Below are 20,167 nucleotides of genomic sequence, written 5' to 3'. Positions count from 1 at the left end.
GTTCAGTACCATTTAACCCTTATCCGGGCAAGACATTTTTGTAACGTAAACGGGCAACCGGGGCCTGTGAGGCCCAGTATATATTTTAAGTGCAGAATACACAAAACCAATGCCTATTGTCACTTACTGTTCAGACTAGTCTAGAATGTACCGGTATACATTTTCGTCAAGTAGCGAAACTTCGTGTCACGCTTTTGTAAGCCGACCAAGCAGAATAGCAAATCCGGTCCAGACATTTTTGTAACGTAAACGGGCAACCGGGGCCTGTCAGGCCCAGTATATATTTTAAGTGCAGAACACTCAAAATTCAATGTCTGTTGCCGCATACTGTTCCGACTAAAGGTTACAATAGTCACGTGTTCAATATATAATTATGTGACAATTTGATCTAATATTTGACAGAAATTTCACTAAAGTTATACGGGGCCTCCTAGGCCCCGGTTGCCCGGTTACGTCAGGAAAAGATTTTCAAATTAAAAAAAAAAAAGCTTTACCAACTCGATATGTTCATGATTTTAACTTCGACGAAAGATAGAAGAATTCAGTATTTTATGTCTTCGAAATATGTATGGTTATTGAGAAATTTTAGAAAAATGAAGCTACTGGGCCTGGGAGGCCCCGGTTGCCCGGATAAGGGTTAAGAAATACTTGTCAAAGTTTCAAAAATGTCAGTAAGACTCTTCCTACATCTCTTTCTTGTGATGTCTTTCGGAGAAGGTTCTAGGACCCTGGACCGGTTTTACATTTTTTACAAATGTCAGTTTACTTACCTTATATTCTTCTTACATTCTACTACCCTCCTTCGGTCGTGAAATAAGAGAGAATAAGTGCAATAAATTATATTTTAATATTTTATTATAATGTAATGTTTACACACGAACTCGAAGATGATTGATTTCTTCCTACTTTTATGTATTCATATATGGCCACAACACGATTTTGGTATATTGATCACTTTGAAATAGAGGAGCGTTTGGTTTCCTTACAATATATACCGAAGATGATAATTGTTTTCCCCTTTAATTTGCGGCCTTTTTTATACTTCCTATGTGCGAGAAAAGTTTCATCTAATTCTATGGTTGTGCGGAGTCCTCCTATTTGGATGTTTTAATAAAGAGCACTTACTTGATTTGTTCTCTCAGAAGAGGGGGGCGAGTGTTCTATAACTTTACCTCTTTTCGTTTCGTGTTATAGAACCATGTACTACACTGGTATAGGATAATGAATTCAGTCCTTTTTGCTTCAATTTGGTACTATTTTTCAGCCCACTCCAGAGCTTGGACTGTGGCAACATTGGTAACGAATACCTACCAGTAACAACGAAAATAACAAACTAGAGTTTTTATAACAGCATATATTTTAATATTAATGGGCACTTTTGCTAGTGTGAAACAACATGGTGTGCAGGCTTTTGGGGGCTATCAAAGTTCGGAGAAAGTCTTGCTCTTTACAACTACATACATTGAAAGAAACTTGTTATGAAACGTCAGTTTTTTTGAGATATAAGAAAGTAAACGATGGAACAATTGGTTAACTACAACAAGCTGTAAATATAGTGGGCGGTATTCAGAGAGAATTCGTTAATCTAGGGTTAGTCTCAGACTAGTTAGTTATCATACTAACAATTTACTAAGGGAGATGCACGTTATGGTCTTCAGAGTCTACTTTGAGTACAACTAAAATGATGATTTAGGTATGATTAACTTATATAACCCCAATGCATCGGGTGAGAAAAATAAATGTGGCAACTACGGAAAAGTAGATGAACGCATGCGTAGTCTGTAAAAATGAAAATATATGAAATATGAAATGATGTGTCGCACGCTAAACCATGGGTAAAAGATTAGCCTCTGTTCTAGATTAATTAGTCACATGTGATTAACTTCGTCAAATACTACGTCCTAATCAGAGACTCTGAATACAATTTTGATAACCAACCGTTAGTCAACCCCGTAGTATGGCTTTAATCAGACTTCAAAACGTCTCTGCATAAGGCCCATTGTGTCCTGATAATAATAAAAATTTACCGTACTGTTGACCGCCACTATATATATTTTGACCTTTCTCATCTGTGCGCCACGGGCAACAATCCGCAACTATTTTTTGTGTAGGTGTAGGATGATCATAGAGTTCTCAAGTGTCTTCAAAGCGTTTGGTCTACGGGTGACGTATTACGATCTTCACCGACTCCCTCCGAACGAAAACCGAAGTGTTTCGAGGCAACCTGTTCTCTAGTAACCTTGGGACTTCATCACCAAATGTGGAAGTAAGTTGGTCGATGCACTCTTGTCTTGATAATCCACATCGAAAATCGTAATAAAGCATCGCACGAAAATTTTCACGAGTTAATTCCATTTTTCTGTTGTCACACAATCTTCAAGTCAACGTAAACAACACAAATAAAGCTATTGACAAAACATTTTGAAGTACGTTATGGTCAACAACGTCAAACGTTTCCATGCAAACAAAAAATGGCGCCTAACTAAAATCAGTGTTGCCAAGGCTCAAAATATAAATAGTGACCCTCATAAAGAATATATATAGATGTTTAATTGAAATTTTAAAACGACTGTCATTTTGAAAAAAAAAGATGACGTATCGAAAAAAATGATAGAAATAAAATGTGTAGAGATACTTACGAAAATTAAGAAACATTTTTCATTTATCTTCTAGCATGAATATTAAGATCGCTTTGGATCGTTTATATTTTCACACGACCGACATTTTAATGACAGATGTAACTGACAAATAATTGAAACCAAGTACTCTACCAAGCAAATTCACATGCTATGTATTATCTTGATACGATCAAAATCGAAATTTTCATGTTTACAATATTCGTTATACCCATATTACGGTTATATGAAACAAAATGAAACAAAATGAATGGAGAGAAAGAAATGTGTAATACAATATTGCAAAGGTAATTGACAAATCAATGGATACAGCAGTTATTCGAAATGTCGTCCCTCTGCCTGGCCAATCATCAATGACAGCACACACCACATGCACGTGTTTATATCAGCCATTGCTTTCGCTAGAGCTGACTTCAAGCGGTCCACAGTCATGTGAGGTCGAGCACACGTCTTCTCCTCCAAATAAGACCAGATCTTATAGATCAATAGGATGCAAGTCTGGACTGGACGAGAGTCATTCTTCGATGGTGATGAACACAATTTCGTAGCGACGAAACCACTTCTGGATCGTCTTCGCCTTGTAAGCTGGTACTGAATCCTGTTGGAACACCCAAGCAGTCGTTCTTTCAGAAAAAATACTCCGGGGAGCACTGCTGGTAATATTCTATTTATTATATCATAGATGTATTATTTTGGTCCGCTCCGGGGGGCCAGTGCCCCCCCCCACGAAAATATCTGGAAGAAACACTGCACCCAAAGCTTATTTTTAAACATAGTGCCAAGGAGTTACACCACTTTGTCGAGAATGTCTCATGGTAGGCCCTACACTTTCACACCTTTTTGGCAACAATGAACGTCGGTGGGATTCAGCTAGAAACATAGCCAGCTAAATCATCACTAATACAGGATGATGTCCTCTCTGCACTCTCATCATTTCTCATTTCTACAATATGTACTTCTATTTCATTCTTAAATGAGAAAGAAGGGGACCAGAAGTAGGTAAAAAAAAAAAATAGAAGATTTACGATCGAAATAAGTTGAATTAGGGAAAAATTGAGTTGTATCTCACTTAAGAATGAAATAAAAGTGCATGTAATAGGAGTGAGAAATACGAAATGGTGTAGACTATATGTATTTACCGAAAGCGCACATAAGAGTATATGGATACAATGATGCAAGTAGTTATCCTATCCTAATTTCAGTCTTGGGAAGTAACGTAACGCAAGTAACGAGTTGCTTGTAACGCGTTACTTTTTAAGTAACGTTTCCTGGTAACGCGTTACATTTTTTCCAAAGTAACTGTAACGATAACGCGTTACAAATTTTTAAGGAACGTACCTAGTTTGCGTTACTTTTTTCGCGTTACATTTCGGATGAGTAACTACAATATATGTATATTTTTTCGGAAACAAATGTTTCTTTTATGTAAATGAATGTCTCAGAATGGAACAATGGAGCATGAACTAAGTATGTCAGTGACTGACAGTCACAGTCAATCATCGACACACAAAGAAACATATAAGATCATAGTGCCACTTGCTGTTTTGGAAGATGGGGACAGCCTCAGGGAAATCACGTGTAGTGATTGCAAGCACCTGGAGGATTTTGTCGTAGATTTTGGCAGTTCCAAATCAATACATTCAATGAGTGAACTACGAGTGCAATTGTACCAGTAGTCTATTTTACTTTGTTTGGTATTGTTTTTATAAAGATGGAGAACAAATATATTTTAGAGTTCGAACATTTGAAAGAATACTTTTTCTTAAAAGCTGAAGATGATGGTGGACAGAACTTAAAAGTAAAGTGGTGCCCGGCGGGAAATATTTATCAACAAGGGTGCCATAATTAACGATATACAGTAAGGGATTAATATGAATAAACTGTATTCTGATGAGCAGACCTATATTATTGGTGTAATGTTGATGGTATGTAATATTAGAGTTCCTTTAGATGAAATTGCGTATTCTAAAGTCCCGTTGATTATAGAATATGGAACAACTAGCTTTAAAAAGCATGTATCGATTTTAGAGTTACTAGCAAGTTTTGATTCATCCCCAGTTCATGTGTTCTCAATTTATTAGTTGTATTGTAATGCTTCTCTGTATTCTGTATTTTTAATTTTACATGATAACATTGATATTATTATATAATTAGTTTAGCAGAATAATTATAAGCTACCGTTTTTTCTAACGCACAGGAATGGGCACGAGTCAAGCTAATACCCGACTCGAATTCAAATCGAGTTTCGAGTCGAGTCAAAGGTAATATTCTGGAGTCGAGTTCCGAGACAATTCACTGCTTTTGGCGTCAAGTTTCGAGTCGAGTCGAGTCGAGTTTGTAAATAGCTCGCTCGTTTTAACTCGTTTTGAAATCATGGCCTGGTTACACTGGAAAGCGAAAGCCATGAGAAATGCAAGTTAAGCAGTTATATGGAATATCTTTAGTTTGCTCACCAGAGGGGACACTGCTCGCATCTCGTCTCGTCTCGATAGAGAGACCACAAGAGATTTTTTATAACAAGCTCAGCTCAGCTCGACTCAACTGAGCCGATGGCTCAAGCCGGCTCGCTTGGGGTGAACCATCGGCTCGAGCTGGCTTGGTTGGGATGAGCCATCTGCTCGGTTCGGCTCAACTGAGTCGAGGGCTCTAGCCGACTCGGTTGGGTGAACTGTTCGCTCGGCTCACAGCTCATTCACTATCGACTCGAATTGAGAAGTGAGCCGAGCCAACAGTTCACTTCTCGATTCGGGTCGATAGTGAATGAGCTGTGAGCCGAGTTGCTCGTGTCGTGACAATTCTAAACCCGGGCCGAGCAGTTTTGAAAATAATTGTATAGCGCCCTATAACTTTTAACAATGTTTGGCTCGGGCCCGAATGCTCAACCTAGACCATCAACCCAAATTCAGAAGCTCGTGAACAATGTCCTTGACTCCTAGACTTCACGACTAGCGAGGTTGGCAGTCAAGTAGTTTTTTAGTATTCAAATACAAACCGCCTATCTTTCATGTTTATACAAATAATATTAATAATAATAATAATAATAATAATAATAATAATAATAATAATAATAATAATAATAATAATAATAATAATAATAATAATAATAATAATAATAATAATAAGTAGTAGTAGTAGTAGTAGTAGTAGTAGCAATAGTATCATTGATAATAATTATATTATTTATGTAAGATACTTAAAGAGAGTGCTCGAAAATACACGTCGGATTTGGCTCGACTCGACTCGAAACTTGACCCGAATTCGAGCCGAGTTGGAGAAAATTTTTCGAGCCGAGTTCTCGGGTCGAGCTCAAAGATGTATGTTTCTAGTCGAATCGAGTTTCAAAGAAAACTCTCTCGAACTCGCTCGTGCCCATCCCTACGAGTAACGAAGTATGGCATTTTAGTCAATGTTATATCATATGAAAATGTTCATATAGCTGTGAAGTAAAAATCTGTCCTTGCATTTACATAAAGCGATTCAGAACGTGCAATAATAATAATAATAATAATAATAATAATAATAATAATAATAATAATAATAATAATAATAATAATAATAATAATAATAATAATAAATAGCGGTAGTAATAGTAGTACGGAAAATTGAAGTAATATATTTTTTTTCGGAATGTTCTCATGGCTTTCGCTTTCCAGTGTAACCAGGCCATGATTTCAAAACGAGTTAAAACGAGCGAGCTATACATATTCAAAGTTTCGGACCTAAAAGTAACGCGTTACATTTTAAAAGAAAGTAAAGTAACTTGTAACGCGTTACATTTTAAAAGAAAGTAAAGTAACTTGTAACGCGTTACACTTTTACAAGTAACTTACCCAACACTGCCTAATTTAACCTAATAGTAATAGAAATTAGCAAAATTGTAACATTTTTTCGGAAAAAGGCTAGCCCCCTTACAATAAACATAGGTCTTGATTTTTTTTGTGCGTGTTTTGCGCTGCACTATTATCCGTAAATTGTAGAAGGCTCAGAAGGAATGACGCCTATGAGGCATATGGTTGTTGTAAACATAACGCAAATTCTGCTATTAGAGTGCGATAGTTGACTTGGGTTGTTGTTTGTATAATTTTATGAAGATTACTACGGAATGACTAGCCATATATATCAATTATCTGCCAAGAAAGAAAGTAGAAATCATTAGCACCATCTTTCATATTAATCATTTTTTAAATTTAGAAAAAAAAAGACATGCAGGTGTCCGTAACAAGGGGAAGGTTTTTGCAAGGTATACGATGTTTTTCACAGAAATTCGGGAAACGATCATGTACAGTAGATAAGGTATTTTCTTGTATTAATTTTAATCAAAATACAACATATAAATATTTTACGTGATGTTCATGTTGGGAGTGTCATGTTTGATTACTTTATAAGCTATTAAAATCCTACATAAATGGGAAGTACCCTCGTGCCAAAGTGGTTAGCCTACGCGCCTTTTCGTGGAGACCCGGGTTCGATTCCCGACGGGAGCTCATGTGGTTCGGATCCAAACATCACATATAGCCTCGTTGAACAAAAGGAATGCTAAACTGAAAATCAAATCAAATAAACATAAACAGGGTTTGTGTATTCCTAATGTTACCGCACGTATAGGTTTTTACCGGCTAATAAAAAATGAGAAAAGTTCACTGGTTCGGTGGTTGGCTTGCAAAGCTGTCTTGTGTGGACTTTAATGAAAAATCAAAAGTAATAAGATGTTCCTAAAAAAAAGAAAAAAAGTCAAAATAAGGCATTAGTTAGAAATAGAATAATAATACTTTACAACTTTTACCTACTTGAAAAGTAGGCCTACTACACCAGACGTAATATATTAAGGAAAAAAGTGCAGTCAAATTCAAGCATAGCACTCGCTATAACTTGAAAAAAAAAAAAATTAATTATTTCACTAATTTTCTTGTTATAGGAGCACGTAAAAATACAAAATTTACAGGAGAAATGGATGATGCAGGTACTTAAGACCTAACATAACGTAAACAAAGTTAACCTAAACTAATCTAATATTAGTAGAAATATGCGAAATTCTATAATTTTTTTGGAAAATTATACTGGACCCTTACACCAACCTAATCTAATATGAACTAACCTAATTTGAAGAGAAATTACCGAAATTCCAACATTTTTTAGAAAAAATTGCTGGACCCCTCCTGCTAAACATTTGCTTAAAATTCTTTCACGGTTTGTGTCTAAATACGTCGTTCGGACATATTCTGTAAGAATTACAGAGCATTACTGCTTTGTCGCCGGACCAGACGAAATTCGAAAAAATAAATAAATAAATAAATAAATAAAAACAAGGTTGTGACCCGAGCTCACTTGGTAGTGATTATTGTTCGAAATATGGCGTAACAACTAGTGCATAAAACACGATCCAACCTCTTCGAGGTGGCCATTAAAAAGCACAAATGTTATTTAACCGAGTCAGGGCAGGAGCGCTAAAGATGGTCAAGAGGGGAAGCAAAGGGGTGCGTCCATAGGGAGCATGCGTGTCAGCGGCGGAGAGTATATGCATAAACTAGGAGAATGGAAAATCCCTTTGTATGGTATGTCATTAAATGCATGGCTTTTATGTTGCACATCTTTAGGGAAGGTAATAAATGTCATTCAGAGAAGTGGCCAACTGTAAATTAAATTAAATCAGATTGGGCTTGGTTAGATATTTGTAGCTTCTTTTCTGTAGTTTCAGTTGGTTTTCACACTTAGGACAAGCTGTTCGCACGTTTAGTATATCATGCCTTTCACACCATTTCAACAACTCACATTCTTTATTTTTGTACAACTTGATAAAACTCAAACACGATACGTTACAATCTTGTCATTTACGCATCATTGGCACACTGCCTTTTTCATAAATCATAACAAGTGTACCTCAGCCAAATAGTCCCTCCCGCCTCCACATATAGTGCTGCTTACAACATTAAGAACATTTAACAACAACAAGTATTTTCTGAACTTCAACTGTTCCCCTCACCTGACTTTCATTAACTCTTCTCACAAACCAGAATAAATTCTGCAATTCATCTGGTAAAATTTCGAAAGTTGGTCCAGCGATACGGCAGTTAGCCCAATTACAGTGCAAAAGGCAAATCAACCTGTGCTTGGTGAGTACTAAAATATACGAATTCTATTCAACCGGGTCAGGTCAGGGAGCAGCTGGTATTGGGGGGTGCGTCTGAAGGTAACAGAAGTGTGTAAACAAATATAGTGAAAACATCAGGGGTTTTGCAGTCATACGAGTTCCTATACCACTTCTAGCTGTTTCACACTAGTAACTCTACACTTTGTAAGGTTTAAATTCCAGAGCTTCCATTTCCGTATAATACGATTCACAGTGGCACAACCTATGCCAAAATTAGGCAGTTGACACATTATTGCGATACGCAGTTCCGTGAAGGACCACGATGATATCTTATTAAATGATATCTTCCTTGTATTGTAGAAACAATTTGTTTGTGTGGGGGGAGGGGGGAAGGGACTTGCCAAATATAATTGTATTGAAATTTGGAGATGAAGAGCTGACGGATTGTATAACTATGCCAATATGTCAGAGAAACTTGTCCAGAATAATGATTACTTGATGGCATTCATTCTAGTATTTACTTCAATGCCAATAGCACAGTTCTTGTACACTAAGGTCAGTGGTCAGCCATTCAGACTTCATCGGATTGTACCTGAGCCCCAGTTGTATTTGGCAACACTTCTGGCAGTTTGAATTAGATATATGGTAAACGAATGAAACAACCTATATTTCTCACATCATACTCCCTGTAAGTGCGAATTTTATAAAAATTCAAAGAGTGAAAAATATTCAACGGAACTCAGAATGGAACCCGGGTTTCCGTCTTATTATGGCGATGGTTAACCACTAACAGTAAGCATATACCTTGCGAATAGCACATCATGTTGACAACAAAACAAACAACACAGAGTACACTGCTTCAGTTGCGTTTTCGGGTCACCATAGCATAACGAATAAAATACAGAAACCCAATGTCATTTATAGCGAATGTACTTAAGAAATCCATCAAAACCACCTCAGCGTTGGCATACTGACTTGCATTATATATATATATATATATATATATATATATATCGAATCTCGAATATATTCATTTTTCTCTTGGAAAACAAATCAGATTAAAATGTTTTTTTTTTTTTTTTTTTTTTTCCATCATGTTTTTACGGTGTTGGTTGTGTGTTGAAAGTACAAGAACTCCGTGTAACACAATGTACCCTTTTTTGGTATGACGGTTCCCTGAGTCGCTCCCATGCCTTATGAGTTTGTGATAAGTAATATTGCGTCCACCTTCTGCATTCTAATTCCACTAATTCATATTCATTCACTTGAATCATTCGTGGTCTGTAGCCTACAGGTTATAACGTGGGACGTAAAACTATACATTTCAGTTTTTTGCTTAAACACTCTTTGTGTTCGTCAGAGTAACTCACTCGAGATAGATCTGCGTAAGGTCAGCTGAGGTTTATATTTTTAACTTATTTCCATGGTTCCTGTGAACAGATATTTTTAAATAATCATGTGTTATATTTCAAGGGAAAATTATTACTTTTAATTGCCCAGCGGCCATTGAATATGTTATATGATCCTATTTTTTATTTAGGTATTGTTTTTCTTTGGTAACCTTTCTAAGTGTATATGTCTTGTTACACATGAGAGAAACCAATAAATTTTATTATGAGGAACAAGCTGAACCTGCGCTCTTTACACAGCGCATCATTCATATATGAGGATGAATCTCCTTGTTATTCCTTACATCTGTACATGTCCCTTTGCAGAGACAAGTGAAAGAAGTCTTGGTAAAAATCGGCAAGAGATACCGTAAAGTAGAGATTTTTTTCGATTACTTTTTCAATATCTCGTACCGTTTGCAAGATTTGAACCTACTTCCGGTTGCAGTTTCAATAATGATCTGTGTTTTCTTTCTTCTTCCATGTAGTATGTAACAGGGTGGATTGATTTAAATCACTTGATTTTTTAAATAAAAATCGTTGATTAAAATCAAATTCCGAAATAAAATAATTTAAAGTGAAAAAAAGTAAACTCCCGTTTCTGTTCTGTTATTTCGGTTATGAGAGACTCAAATGTACAGTATGTACAGCATAGTATGGAAAGAAGTGTCATGCACTGGATGATTAGGAAAAATCCCGTTTTGAACGGGTAACAGAGCAATCCTGCTTTCTTCTCTTTGTAACAATGGGTTTGGATTTTTAAATCGTTAACTATTCCAACGGAGAAATCACCATCGACATTAAGACGAAAATTCTTTCGTGTGCGCGTTAGCTTGTTTGTTCCCAGATAATAAGGCGTATTTAGAGGGGTCCTATTCCCTCTCCGATTTTTAAAAAGATTTATAACATTAGGCGAAATTTATGTATTTCGTGCCTCAAGCTAGTTCCATTTTTTTTTTTTTTTTAATATGCCCCTGCCAAATATCAGTAACTTTTGTGAAAAAATGTCATTTTGATAAACGTTGCTATACTTTTCCCTTAATGCTCAACCTTTTAAATTATATTACCTATTTTTATTCTATTAAAAATCAAATCTTCATTATTCGATTAAAAAAGTAAGTACCAATAAACATTTTTACTTCGTTTTTTTTTTTTTTTTCAAGACTGGAGGCATTATAGAACATGTTACATATAACAACACCATCTCAGGGTATTAAAAAAAAAATATCAAGGTTATATTAGACTTAATGTTCAGGTTGCGTTAGCTTTAGCAAAAGAGAAGGAAGACAAAACAATAAAGTTCTTATCTATCATCAGAAGATTTCCAAATTCTTGTTTTGCGGCCAACCAAGAATTAAGAGTCAACATTGTTCAACTTAATTAGTATATATATATATATAAAATGGGCAATTAGAACTGTATAAATTCAAGTTTATAGATTGTATTTGAAATCATAAAGTTAAATTTTCATGACTAGTTTATTCGTGCCATTTGTTAACAATTACATTATAACAGATTAAAAAAAAAAAAAAAATGTCATTAAACATTTGCCTCCATCGTGGTATCTCAAAGATACTTTATCAACATTTTATGAAATTATGTTATCATAGTGGTTTAACATATTCAGATTATCAAACATGATTCTTAACGTTGATACATATAGGAAATTCTTAATACTAAAACAAAATTGGCGATCCATCCTCTCTACTCCTATATTTATAAATAAACATCTTAATTGAGCGTTCGTTCTTTATGGTATCCCTGTCGTATATCAAATGAAATACAAACATAGGCCATATCATTACTACTACAACGTCATTCTTTTAACTTAGAGTGAATAAGTAGCATCATTACTTTACATTAGCCTATTCATCATTCTCATAATACATATAACGTAAAAGGCACTGCTATCAATGGAAAAATGGAATATTTACAAATGTATAGCGAGTGAAAGGAAAGAGAAGAAAGAAAAAAAAATCACATCTATTCGACAGGTACAAATATTAGAACGCCTTTCAAACTATTACCACTTTAACTTATTATTGTTTCTGCTCATAACTAGTTAAGCTCGAAGAGGGATGCATACGCATAAAAAAATCATATTCTAATTGGGCGAAGCAAGTTGAGACATATTCCAACGTTATTAGTTTTCGATGAGGCAAAATATATGTTTAGTAAGTGGGCACGTAACTATAATCATGGCACGTTCAAAGTAAACATCTACCTACTGAAAAAAAAAAAAAAGCACGAAATGGTAATTTTAGAAATAATGATATTAAATCCGGAAGTATGTACAAAATAAAGTTTTACCGGATTAGCACAGACCGATATCAACATCAAAGAACACGCATTATTTTCTTTTTAATTTTCCCTAACCTACAAGACTAAATATACGGTGCAAAACAATGTGACAAGACATATGAAAGAGAATTTTAAATTACGAATATATTACGAGACACTATGAAAGGGCACATAACTGAATAATAAAACACGTTCAAAGTACAAATTTTCCCGATTTCACACGTATTGCGCATGTAGAGATGTATTACAAAACAATATCACAGAGCACACGATAAAATATGGAAAGCGCATATACAAAATATATTACAAAATAATATCAAAGGGACACACGGCAAAATATGGAAAACACGTTCAAAGTACAATTGTTACCGGCTCTACACGTACGATATACTTTTCCCTAACCTACACAAATGTATTTTAAAAGGACACAGTGGTATATATATATATGTGAAGACACTCTCAAAGAAATTTCATCATCATTAACATTTACCAATGACATATGTTACGGAGCATTTAACATTCTAACATAAACCGTCAAGTTATCACAAGTGCGTTCAAAGTAAAGTTCACCCCGGCAAAAACAAAATATATCACACGACAAAACAAAAGGCACATATTAGATTTGAAAGCACGGACAAAAATTAAATTCTCTAACCTAACCAAAGTATTATGGAATACACGTTTTTCTTTAAATCCAGATCTAACCTAACCTACAGGCACATATTAGATTCGAAAGCACGGACAAAATTAAATTTCCTAACCTAACCGACATAAATATTATGGTTCACACACTTAAAATTTTGACCTAACCTAACCTACAGCAAATATTTCACAAAACAAAACACCATTATGGGACATAATGTAGCAATGTGTTTAAACTAACCCTACCTAACCTAAACATTCAAAAATCTCAAAGTACATTACTATGGAGAAGTGCGTCCAAAGTAAAGTTTCACCATATCAACATACAAATTTTTCAGGTTCACATATCAAATAAATAAGATTTAATACTTCGATCATACATGCTTATGGCATGCAATTATATGTATATGAGTGGACGATGACGATGAGCTTGAAGACGCGTAACGCTTTTCGATTTACCTACACATAGTAATCTTGAAGAACTCCATGACTGAACAAGAAAAACAAGGAAAAGATATTACCATTTCAAAGGGTTCCACAGGTTATGTAAATCCAACCTTTCAGTCCACAAGGTGGGTTTCGTCTACCTGCTTCTTAAATTCCAAAATTGATGCCACCGGAGCACTAGTTCGATATCCTACAGTCATAGGGGATCGTCCCCGTAAACCGCTGTCGTCAACTTTGAAAAACTACATCCTCTGCCATCACTATACCTCACCAGTAATGGCGGAGATGGTATTTGGCGGCCTTGGGCCTAAAGGTATTTAAAATTAATTTCGAAGTCAGGCTCCTCGGTTGCTTTCTTCACTTTCCAATTGTTTAGGTTGACCAAAAGATTAAAATTCGAACAAGGTTAACTTCCCAAATATCTACTTTAGTTATCAAATTTCCAAATTTAGAGGAGCCTAACTCAGACCGCCTTCTGTATCCCTTACATCATGGTGGTAAACTACGTCATTTCTCTCACAATACCAGACCTTTATAAACGTGTTTTCGATTGGTACCGTTTGAAAGGCTGTTCTACTCTGAAGAGAATGAAGTACGAACCATGATCCTAGGATAAATAGGGATGTTTCAGGAAACTGTTACTTCAGATACTGTTTTATATGGGAATCTCGGGTATTTGGGGCAGGGTTTGCCCAAGTGGGCCCAGCCCGAAAAAAACATCTTAAAACCCACCTGAGTTTTTGACTTTTTTGCTAGTGTATTATTGGTACAACTAAGGTGATCACATTGAAAGTTATTTTTATCAGATTTTAAACTTTCTTTGGGCGAATTATATGCTTTCATGTTAAGATGTTAAGATAGACAACAATATTCAACATAAGACCTTTATAAAGCTCTAAATGCACTGAATGAATGAATAAATAAATTAAAAACCTCACCTTAGCTTGAGATTATTGTAGAACAAATTAATGTGCGGATTATGCTTATAGCCTATTTGAAGTAAAGTAAGCGATTGTGTATTTTAGAAAATACTTTCCGTAAATAGTGTGTTTTAACTGACTCGGCGCCGCCGAGGGACGTTATCCCTCATACGTTGACGGGTTTAAGGTCATAGGTGCCGATACTAGCAGTAAATATGTAAATACATTAGTAAAACTATTAGTATTATTTCTAACCTTTGATGGTAACAAAAGTATTCAGTAAAATTTGTTTTTCCAACAACAATTAAGTTCAGTCATTTGTTGCTAGCCTTCAAATAAGCATTCTGTAGAATCAACACTAGAAATAACGTAGAAATTCTTGTCAAAATTAAGAAGCTTAATGCTCGGAGCTCCGAAGACAACGTAACGCTTACTATTTCAAGTGCTGCATTCAAACTTCAGTATTAATGGAAGTTTCGATGTACAGTAAAGCAAGCAGCATTTTCAGGGAAAACCCGTCGTGAAAGAAGTGTACGGGAAATTCCCGCAATTGAACCCACAAAGCATCGAAAGTGAATACTTCAACAATAAATCTATTTATTTTACGCTGGAGGATATTTCATTTCATTTTAGACATTTTGAAACATTTACTTTATAAAATATGAATTATAGGCCTATCTTTGTTAATTGTTTTAAATTAATTTTCGGAAAAGAACGGTCTTGCAACAAGTGCCCGGGTAATTCCCATAATTGAATGCACAAAGCATCGAAAGTGAACTTCAACAATAAGACCATTTATTTTACGTTGAAAAATATTTAAGACATTTTGATGAATTATGTCTTTGTTTTAAATTAATATAGCTATTTGGTATTCATATTTGGCGAACGTCACTGAGGCTCCTAGGATGACTCGATCTACATTTGTTAATTTGTCTGCCTTTACCACACAGTGTTCAACTTTCGGTCTTTTAAATTTTCATGATACAAAGCAGACACACTAAATTTTCTGTTTAGATTTTGGCAGCATACCAACGTAAAATTACAAAATGACGCGCTTTTTTTTTAAAAAAAAATAGCTGATATCCACTGGCGAAAATCCCGGGGGGATGATGGGGACATATCCCCTACAATCTTGGAACTGTCCTCCTCAATAATCCGATTGGAAATGTGTCTTTTAGGAAGAAATGTGATGATTTGTGTCCAACTCTCACAAAGAAAAGTGAGATGAAATTGATACCTCCCAGAATAAGCCTCAAATCTGACCGCCTCCCAATGTTGAAGACAACTCTGCTCCCCTACCCATGTTGTCCCGGAGTCCCACACAGGGGACATAAAATATGACTATATTATTATTGCTTTACAACTTTAAAATCAGACTGGCAACATTGAAAACTGTTTACAGGGAATGACCATATTTGGATCATCCCTTGTAAACAGTTTTCAATGTTACCGGTCGGATTTTAAAGTTATAAAGCAATAATAATGTCGCCATATTTTATGTCCCCTGTGGAGAGGCCGGGACCGACATGGGTAATCCTCCTCAGCATTGTTTTTCGCCTTCATAAATATTTTGTACATCGCATATATATATATATATATATATATACCGTCTTACCCGTCCCCCTAATGTTGAAGACATATTTGCGCCGCTGCTGATATCCACGCTACAAAGCGCAATTTTAGATCTTCCAAGTTGAAATTTTCAAAGTAGAAGCACGAGAGACTAAATTAGCTGTATATATTTTGGCGGCATAAAATTTCAAAATTGCCTCCATTTTTCAAAATAGCGGGTGTCCATGCTACAAGGTGCAATTTTCGAACTTTTTAAGTTGATATTTTGAGGGTAGAAGCACAAAACATTCTAAATTTGCTGTATAGATTTTTTCGGCGATCCAATATAAAATTTCAAAATGGCGGCATTGTTTTCAAAACAGCAGTGAATAGAAAGTTGTTGCAAGTTGTGACAATGACACTTATGAAATGTAAATCATATTTTAACATTTTTACCCCAAAGAGATTGAAATATTTCGAAAAAACCCAATTAAACCCGAAAAAAAACCACATGGGCCCAGGTGGGTTGGGTTTTTTCAAAAATACCCGGGTTTTTTCAAACCCTGATTTGGGGAATATTATTTTTCGCTGGCTTACTTTTGCACTTAGAAGATTGAAATTTTGCACATTTATTCAATGTACCCCTTAGTATTTTTCAGTGTTTCAGATCTCTACCTTAAAATAGGGGGTTGGTCCAGAGGGGAAAAAGTTAAAAAGGATATTTTTAACAGAAAATCACTTTTTTGTGATTTTTCCGCCCCAGATACACGATGGAGACATTTGAATGGTACGATTGAAAATCTCTTTTATTCTGAAGAGAATAATGTCCAAATCACGACCCTAGGATAAATAGGGATGTCTGAGGAATTTTTTATGTTACATGAGGGTTATCTGGGACATTGTGGGGATGTTTTAAGCTCATTGTTAAATATTTTCCCCGCCCTTACTATTCAAGATAGCTTGAAATTTTATATACACATTTAGTACATCCCTTAGTATTTCCCAGTTGATTTTGAGATATGTGCATTATCAACACAAGGGAGTCCAGAGGGGATCAAAATTTAAAAAAAAAAATCCCATTTTCTCAAAATTTCCCACTTCACGGACACGGTAGGGAAATGTGAATGTCACCGTTTTAAAGGCTGTTCTATTCTGAAGAGGATGAGGTATGAACCATGATCCTAGGATAAATAGGGATGATGATGTAGCTGCTTGACTGAAAGTCTATAATTTACCTTTAAAAAAAGCCGTAATTTAAAACGGTTAAGAAACATTGTTTGGGATTGATATAGGTTAACAATTGGGGATTAATTCAAAATTCAACCCTAATACTTTCACTTAAATGGCATAATTAGCATTTAATACTAATTTCTAATACTTTTTTTTTTCAGTTCGCGACTTGTAATTTACGAGGAGAAAGATTTGATTTAAATCAAAAAAATCGATTTAAATAAAAAGAATCAACAAAAATTATTTAAAAAATCATGAGTTTTTCCACCCTGGTATGTAATAAGCAAATACATAAACTAAGTAACTCTATGTCCTATGGAACCCTGAAGTTCAATGCCGCGTTCACAAAAGCTCTCCACTGACTTCTATCCTTAGCCAATTGGACCCAGTTTCTACTTTGTATTCCTATCTGTTCGAGATCCATCTTAATATTGTCCTCCCATCTGCGCCTACGTCTTCCTAATGGTCGTTTTCCAGTTAAGATTTTGAAAGCATTCGTTCTTTCTTCCATCCTGGCTACATGACCTGCCCACCATGCCCTCATAGATTTGATGACCCTAACAATGTTGGATAACCCGTATAAATTATGTAGTTCCTCGTTATGAGGATTCTGCCATTCCCTATTCCCGTTTCTCTTGGGTCCGAATATTCGTCTCAGGATCTTGTTCTCAAATACTTTCAATCATGTTCTTCGTTCCGAGTAAGAGACCATATTTCGCAACCATACAGAACAACTGGCATAATTATCGTTTTATACATTTTAAAATAAGCTAATACATTACACATACAATCAATTATAATGTCGGTGATATATTGTGTTCATTGGGCAAAACACTCCAAACAACAAAGATTTAACTTAGACTGGAGAAATGGTTATCCTTCGTTTTACATTATAATTTGGCCATGAAGCAAACACCTGAGAGATATGCAGCCCCTATATACAATTATATGGTGTTGGAATGTATAACAGGCAGGATATGATGCTTTAGTTTTTCTTTCTTCTTTTTTTTTATTTCAACACTTCCAGTGTACCCGTAAAAATGTAATAAATAAATAATGGCCATGTTTTTTTTTAAATATTGAGTTAGAACTGGACAATCTACGCAAAATTTGCAATCGATCAGTGAAAACGTCATCTTTCTAGAGCCTGTAGTTTCCGAGATCTTACTGTCGAAATGATTTGTCACAAACATATAAACGTCCACAAACGTATAGTTTAAAAAAACTCCTGAGATGGCAGCACAATTCATTTGCATTTATTTCGGAGAAGGTTTATTAAAATGCAAAGGCTTTGAACAATAATTTAAAAGGTAAACTTTTGTCTCTGTTATAAACGTGAACTCACAAGTAACCGTAAATCAAATGTTTGAAAGTAAAGTTATAGGTTGGAGCTCAGTCACTCTTAATTGCTATTGTAGCATTTTAATAGATAGATTATTGGACGCGTGTAAACTTCAAAGAAAACTAACGAAAATAAATTTGTAAAGTAGACTTATAGTATTGATATATGACCGACTAGCTAATTTATAAATACACAAAAAAAATTCTGTTTCTGGTTAAAATACTTTTGTATTCTAATTTTAAATTTTGTTACACGTTATTATTATTTTTTTTTCCATTTCTTAATGGGGAAGTGGGGGCGGTAACACTAAATATTTTTGCCATTCTGTCTTTAAAGAATATGTATTTTGCCATTCGTGTCTTTAAAAATATATTCCGTCACCATATAATTGTACATAGGGGCTGTATATCTCTCAGGTGTTTGTTTCATGGCCAAATTATAATGAAAAACGAAGGGTAACCATTTCTCCAAAGTTGAATCTTTATTGTTTGGAGTGTTTTGCCCAATTGTATGTGTAATGTCCTAGCTTATTTTAAAATGTATAAAACGATAATCATGCCTGTTGTTGTGTATGATTGCGAAATATGGTCTCTTACTCGGAACGAAGAACATAGATTGAAAGTATTTGAAAACAAGATCCTGAGACGAATATTCGGACCCAAAAGAAACGGGAATAGGGAATGGCGGAATCTTCAAAACGAGGAACTACATAATTTATACGGTTTATCCAACATTGTTAGGATCATTAAATCTAGGAGCCTCAGATGGGCAGGTCATGTGGCCAGGATGGAAGAAAGAATGAACGCTTTCAAAATCTTAACTGGAAGACCAGCCGGAAAACGACCATTAGGAAGACCTAGGTACAGATGGGAGGACAATCTATATATTAAAATGCTAGAAAAGTTTATATGTTTGTGGCCAATTCTTTCCACAATGAGATCTCGAAAACCATAAGTGCTAGAAACGTGCCGTTTTGGCCGGTAGATTCCAAATTTTGTGTAGATTTGCCAGTTCTCATTCAAATTTTCAAAGACTTGTATTTATTTTTCTATTACACATTTTAGGCATCGTTTTGGCCCTATTGACCCTTGTGAAGGCGACCAGTAGAGGAGCTACGTATAGCGGGTTGGTGGACATTTCAGGCGCTTTGCTTTAATCTGAATGACAAAACCTATTGCAAGTTGGCAGCTTCGAAGGGTTGCGGACCCACAATGAGGCGTAGTGGGATATGGAATTATAAGATTTTTTTTTTTTTTTTTTCATTTTGTATCACCTATTACTTATCCATCTTTTCCACAAACTGCCCCCAATATTTTATATATTAAAATACTACATTTATAGGTTTGTTTATAGCAGTCTTCCTTTCCTCTACTTGTGTTCGTAAAGGGACTTGCACTGATATAGTGAGAAGTGGGAAGGGGATTCACACTCATATTAGAACTGTGCGCTGTGTAAATAGCGCAAGTTCTGCTAGTATTAAGATAAATTTCGCAGAAATAGAAATACAAAATAGAAACTGGATCCAATTGGCTAAGGATAGAAGTCAGTGGAAAGCTTTTGTGAACGCGGTACCATAGGACACCTGGATACCTCAGGGTTCCATAGGACACAGAGTTACTTAG

The 20,167-nt window shown here is 35.3% G+C and overlaps 1 protein-coding gene across 2 annotated transcripts in view; it reads left to right on the top strand.

The window, feature by feature from the left end:
* Positions 1 to 6,723: 6,723 nt before the first annotated feature.
* Positions 6,724 to 20,167, top strand: part of LOC145660503 (macro domain-containing protein CT2219-like) — a 73,844-nt gene continuing 60,400 nt past the window's right edge. Inside the window, exon 1 of one of the 2 annotated variants that reach the window (XM_081725630.1) lies at positions 6,724 to 6,876. Coding sequence is in view for 1 of the 2 variants with exons in the window: in XM_081725629.1 (XP_081581755.1) it covers positions 6,840 to 6,929 (90 nt within the window). In the remaining variant the exon portion in view is untranslated. Of the gene's footprint in view, positions 6,930 to 20,167 lie in introns of both variants that reach the window. The other variant, XM_081725629.1, reaches the window with a different exon arrangement.

This window comes from Thermobia domestica, chromosome 9 (genome assembly GCF_964235325.1).
Source record: "Thermobia domestica chromosome 9, izTheDome1.hap1.1, whole genome shotgun sequence".
NCBI classification, from domain to species: domain Eukaryota; kingdom Metazoa; phylum Arthropoda; class Insecta; order Zygentoma; family Lepismatidae; genus Thermobia; species Thermobia domestica.
Note: the sequence above shows the minus strand (reverse complement) of the source record. Positions and strands in the feature narration are given on the sequence as shown.